Here is a 6,000-nt window from a genome sequence, read left to right as displayed (position 1 = left end):
CGCATACAGTCAGCGACCCAACACGCAAAGCGTGCACAACAAAAACAACGTGAAATTGCAGTGCAAGAGTGTATGTGTGGCAAGCCGTCGTAGGGTATATGTATATGTTTTTTTCATTTTTCTTTCAGTTTCTTTTCGTTCGTTCGTCGAAACGCAAGTGTTGGTGAGGCTTCGACGCGTTGTTTCTTGAAAGGACAGAAGGAACTAATACAACCTGTTCATTTCTTATAGAAAGTATAATTTCAAAGTCATATTGCACTTTCTGCAACAAAATAATAAACAAACTTTAATCGCTTGATGATAGTATTCAAAGAAGAAGAAACAAAATACTCTCTTTTCTCTCTCTCTCTCTCTCTGGCTCTTTCGATCACCGACTGCTTCACATGCTCATTGAAATTGTTATGATTAGTGTTTTATTTTGCCATTTTTCACTCTCTCTCTCTCTCTCTCTCTCTCTTACTCTCACGCGGTCGCGACTTTCACGAAACTGTAATAGCACCACAAAATAAAAATAAAAATTAAAAAATATAGTAAACAAGGCAAGCCACATTATAGTAGTGACCGTCTTCGTATAAGTGTGTATGTGCGCAAATTGATGACAACGAAGCGTGTGTGAAGTGAGCAGCGCGTAAATCGGGTGCAATGAAATAAGTTTGACGAATTTGCAGCGTTTTCGTAAAAAGTGCAGTTAAAAATAAATGAGTACATATACATACATTAATTCATATATGTACATACAGAAGAATATAATTTAAATTTCTCAGGTAAGCTTATTTATTTCATATTATATAAATATAAAAAGAATGCTTATATATTAATCTTTCAGCATGTCAGGAATAACGGATTTCAGCTGAGCTTACTGCTATACATTCATATACATATATACACATCAATATATATACTCTAAAGCCTTTAACGCAAGCTATTGCTGTCCAAAAAATGGATGCACAATTTGAGCACTTGTGTCGCATTTGTGCGGCTAACACGAAATGTAAAAACAATTCTGTGGTAGAAAGTGTTTTTATTTTTAAAACAACTGGCTTGCAGGATAAAATAGCTCGTCATCTCTTCCTGAATGTGAGTAAAAAAATTTTAAGTTAATATATGTACAAGCATACACGTCTTTGTACCATATAGCCACTAAGATGATGCGTAGCCTGAACGTTTCTTTTTAACTTTATATGTCCCATAACGTAACCTATAAAATTCTACGATGTATGTATGTATGTACAAGCATATGGCTGCAGGTTTGTCTGTGTTTGTAAAAAATCTACTTACTAAGAAGTACAACTACAACGTGCATACACTCAAAGAAATTTGTACACGCATATGTATATATGTATATACGCGCATACCATTTCATTATTTGATTGTATTTGCGTGTGGGCGAATATGTCGGTTGAGCAAAGTAGGCAAAGAAAATTTTTCTAGCAAATAACGAGAAACGGCAAGTAGCAAAAAATCTCGTTTAGTCGTACCAATACAAGTTTACCAAGCTTGTGTCCGTGTGCTCGTATATTCGAATTACGTGCAATGGTAATTTCAGAAAACGACGAAAGAGAAAAACGAGCTGCTTGAGTTTACCTCCTGCTTGCATCTTGCTGTACATGTCCATGTTAATATTTTTATATTGTGATACATTTATGTATGCATCTATGACATTAAACGAAAATAATGTAGGTACATTTGTTTTAATAGTTAGCATGTTAGGTATAGATATATAATATTAATGTACTATGTATTTACAGGTTGCAGAAGATGACCCCCTGCCTAAAGTGCTCTGCAAATCCTGTTATCGGCAAGTGGAAGCGACCGCTTCACTTTCTAACATAGCGAAGCACACCCAGCGCGTGTTTCGAGACTTTTTGTTAAGCACAGTGGTACAAAACTTATTTTTACTTAAAACATTTAAATAGAAATTAATGGTTTTTAATTTTTGCAGCCCAAACATAATCGCCAAGCGACAGCAACACAAGTGGACTCATTATCCCCGGTGGTGTCAGTGCCTATTCAGGATATAAGTGAAACCAACCATCGCGACAACAATATTACGCGCCACAGCATCAATTCGAACAACAATGCATTTAATCCTATATTATTAACTCGTCAACCGGAGACGACCATTGCATTGAATACGCATCAATTGGCAGGGAATCAAGCACAGGACGATGTTGTAATCAGTTTGACTAACAAAGACAATGAGATGCGGCGCCAACAGAAGCAGCAACGCGAACCGAATGAATATCCCAATAGTCGTAGCAACGCTAAAATTAATAATCCAATGCTCCCGACTCGGCGGAACAGCGTATTTGTGGACATGCGATACAGTTCAGCACCGATGTCAATAGCACAGCGTTCAATGCAAATGCCGCCATCCTTAGCACCTTTACATTCTGAGGTGTCTATTGCCAAGGCCACGAAGAGTAGCCCAGAAAAGAGAAATTCACCAGCAGGTGTTATTAACTTCATACAGACTCATGGGCGCATCACAGGCAGTGCACCTACAATCACCACAAGTGTAACTAATAAGGGCTACAGTGGCGGTAATAGTAGTTTTATGCATGTCAGAAAGCCACAGGCTTCTTCTGCCTCACAGAGTGTCAGCAGTGCTGGCGTACCTATTCTGCCTAATAGCGTACTTCAACAAAAGCGACGGAATCTTAAAAACGCCTTAAACAACATCAATGCCATACGCGACGGGCAGGTATCCCTTTTAAAATCAGCTCATCAACGCCATACTGTGGAAGATATTGATATTAGACCCCTTGTCACTACCACTGTGGTACCACACCAATCGTTGTATGGAGCAGAACCGTCTGTGGAAGAGGCGCTTCCAGAACATATCATTATAGCTGCACCTAAAAAGAAAAAGGAAGAGCATGCTAATCAAGCCCTCTCAGGTCCACCGAAGCTACAAAAAATTTCAAAATCTGTGCGAGCACCTAGCGAAGCTGGTCCAATGCCAGATCCTTTACCAGCTGCTAAATCTAAAACACTACCAAGCATGAGCAGCCTTACCGACGCTATTTCGCTAGGTAATGTCATTCGAGATCCAGACCTACTGAAGCTGATACTTAAGGCCCTCAAATGGCCAGTCACAACCGATAATTGTGAAGAGCAAATGGCGAGACTGAAAAATTCGAAATTTGCGGTGATTATGTCGGACAGCAACCTTTTGCAAGATAACGATCTGACACAGCTACTGGGCCCATACCTAGGCCCAATGATGGCTATTGTGCAGCAACAGCGTCCAAATCCGTCCGCTAATTCTAATAAGACTCCTTCACCACCCGCGAGTCCGTCAGCAGCAACTGAGCTACAGACTATAGGAGACTGCACGATGCCGTATAAATTACCACCAGAAACTTCGGTACAATTGGTGCCATCCAGTCCAACAGATCAGGATCACCCACAAACATTAACAAATAAACCAGTGGACCCTCACTCAAAGCGACCTCAGCGAAAGTCACGTATGCGTGAATTGGGTGCAAATGGACAGTCTTGCACTGCAGACATTGCAAGCACATCAAATGCTGCACATGTTACCAACGAATTGCTCAACATTAATGCCATGTTAATCTCACAATTTGGCCAAAATCCAGCTGATGTAATTAACGAAGCGCTAATTTCTATGTTAAAGCAACAGCAGGCATCGAAAAGCCAGCGTCCGATTTGCCGTCGCCGTAGTGCTTCGACAAGCACTCCCCTGAATTTAGAAGATATTGTTCTTGTTGAACCACAACCATTACTGGAGACGCCGCCAGCACCTGATGGTGATATTTCGACCTTCCCGATGCCACTCCAATTATCTGAACCTCCCCCTGTAACTCGGCCCATTATCAAGCGGCGCAAGGCCGTTATGCAAGCGTCGAAGCAAAGTTGTCCAAAAACCAAAAGCAGAGAAGAGATTCCCATACCCAAAACAGATGAAGATAATTGTAAGACTAAGGGTGAACAACACGAGGTCACAGAGGAGACTGTCTGCACTGACGATCGTTCTCAAATCATAGAAACTTCTACTAACCAGCACACAATGGAAGCACCACAAGCACCTTCCAGCACAGTTCCGGAAGCTATTCCCATTAACAGCAGTAATCTAGAACTCGGCTGTGCTACTGAAGACACAGCGGCCAATATCGCCAAACCAACGATTGCAAGCACACGTAGAACAAATGTTAAGTCTGCGCTAGGCCAAAAACTTTTGGAAGCTATAGGCTTGCCGCAGCCGGGCAAAGACGCCCCAACGGAAAGTTCCCGTGACACGTTGCGCAGTGCATTAAAGCGATCGTTGAAACAGGCGCAAGAACAGCAGCAACAGCTAAAGCGCGTTAAACAAGAGGAGCCCGTAAAGCAGATGGCGGATTCGACTACAAAACCGGTTGCCGGTGACTCTTCGGAGGAACACAAAAAGGCTATTGCTGAGCGCGAATTGGCATTATTAAAGCGCAAAACAAAGAATGCAGAAAAAAACAGTTTGTCGGTCAAGGAGTAAGTATAACACCTGCTCCCAACCTCCTTTTTTTTATAAATGTAAATATAATTTTAGTGAGAAATCGGAACGCACGGATGTAAGCTCTTCGTCGTCACGCAACCGTAGAAATCGTAATAAGTCAAAAACTGATGTCAATGACGAAGACTCTGGTGCCGAAGAGAGGAAAAGTGACCGATGGGATGAAGACGATGATTTACCTTTGAAAACTGAATCAGAAAAAAGCACGGATCATGTTAATCGCCCTACGCGCACAAGCAAAACCATGTCCAAGTATTATAAGTCTCCTGGGGGCGACAAGGCATTGTCGACATCAAAGTCACAACATGCTATGGGAAGGCGATCGACCAGGCACCGTTAAATTGTTGAGTATGGCAGTTTTAATAATAAACTGTTCGCGCTCTCGTCTGGCATATAAAATATGCGCAGATATTGTTAACATTTTTCATATTTCTTTAAGACGCAGTGTACACAGTATATACGTACTTTATTCGTAAATAGTTTAACTATTATTCAACAAGAGTTGAATATATGAATTGTCCTTATAAGCAATCACGTTATATGAAAATATTAAAATGTTGTTTTCTTTGGCATTATTAATTTCTTAACAAAATGCTATTGCAAAACGGAAATGGGTATATTCCAAATGGCATTTAGCAATACTTTTTGAGTTCGTTTTATAAAGAAAACTTGGTTAAAAATATTATGGGCATTACCATCAATGCTTACCTTAATTACCAAAAATAACCATTTTTGTCCAAATCAATGTTTATTTAGAGCTGTCAAATTTTATTGTTACAATTATAAATGCTTTTTTTTAGCTTAGATTATTATAGAATAACAACTATTGTATATTGTTGGAAAGTTTAAATTTCATACTTTGTAAAGTGGAGTAGAGTATATTAACATTGTGCAGTGTCCATTTGTTTTTTGCTACTATGAAAACTTAAGACTTAAAACTTCGAATATTTATCTATATTTAAGTGCGGCAGGGAGGTTCAAGATTAGTTATGCTTTGTTTGATTAGTTTGACACCTGATTTAATTATCCTCACCTCTTTAAGTCCCAGTCACCTAAAATATATATATATGTAGAACTGTTTCTCCACTGAGTGATTGATGATCAACGCACAACCCAACCCGTAGACTCGGATAGTAAAGTTTTTACTGTAGTTATCGAATGGAGGTGTACGCTAAGACTGGATTGTGGGAAATTCTCCCCACCAGTATGGCAAATTACGAAGAGTAATTTGAGATGGGTTTCACAACAAAATATTTTGGGCGAAGTTTTAATTTTGTGCTATCTACTTCATACTTATTTTTCCCAAAATCCCACCCTCTTGGATAAAAAACGCAGGTTAAAGGTTAAATTGACGATAGTTTTGATATTTATATAAAATATAACTTTGGGTGTAAAGTTTCAAAAATCTTAAAATTTAGGAAAAAAAAATTTATAATATGTATATTGCTTTTTAAGATATAAACAGCCAAACTAGGAAAGTCCGATATTCA

At 39.3% G+C, this 6,000-nt stretch overlaps 1 protein-coding gene across 2 annotated transcripts; it reads left to right on the top strand.

The window, feature by feature from the left end:
- The first annotated feature begins 484 nt into the window (after positions 1–484).
- LOC115765569 lies at positions 485–5,041 on the top strand. Of its 2 annotated transcripts, XM_030709215.1 has the most exons (5): positions 485–764; positions 827–1,077; positions 1,749–1,880; positions 1,943–4,488; positions 4,547–5,041. In XM_030709215.1, exons 2-5 carry the CDS (start codon positions 940–942, stop codon positions 4,848–4,850), a joined length of 3,120 nt encoding a protein of 1,039 aa, XP_030565075.1. In that variant the 5' UTR covers positions 485–764; positions 827–939; the 3' UTR covers positions 4,851–5,041. The 2 variants fall into 2 exon arrangements, with proteins under 2 accessions (XP_030565075.1, XP_030565076.1); XM_030709216.1 differs by lacking the exons at positions 485–764; positions 827–1,077 and adding an exon at positions 1,600–1,676.
- The last annotated feature ends 959 nt before the right edge of the window (positions 5,042–6,000 follow it).

The sequence above is a fragment of the Drosophila novamexicana genome, unplaced genomic scaffold (assembly GCF_003285875.2).
Source record: "Drosophila novamexicana strain 15010-1031.04,08,12 unplaced genomic scaffold, DnovRS2.1 tig00000974-arrow-arrow-pilon, whole genome shotgun sequence".
In the NCBI taxonomy this organism is placed as follows: Eukaryota; Metazoa; Arthropoda; class Insecta; order Diptera; family Drosophilidae; genus Drosophila; species Drosophila novamexicana.
The sequence above is the reverse complement of the archived record's forward strand: the minus strand, read 5'-3'. Positions and strand labels throughout refer to the sequence as shown.

What these genes read in the sequence shown, in the direction of transcription:
- LOC115765569 (XM_030709215.1), top strand. Translation starts at nt 940, where the DNA reads ATGGATGCACAATTTGAGCACTTGTGTCGCATTTGTGCGGCTAACACG. An exon ending in CTCGTCATCTCTTCCTGAAT is followed by an intron (nt 1,078 to 1,748) that starts GTGAGTAAAAAA and finishes ATGTATTTACAG; the next exon opens with GTTGCAGAAGATGACCCCCT. An exon ending in AACAGTTTGTCGGTCAAGGA is followed by an intron (nt 4,489 to 4,546) that starts GTAAGTATAACA and finishes ATATAATTTTAG; the next exon opens with TGAGAAATCGGAACGCACGG.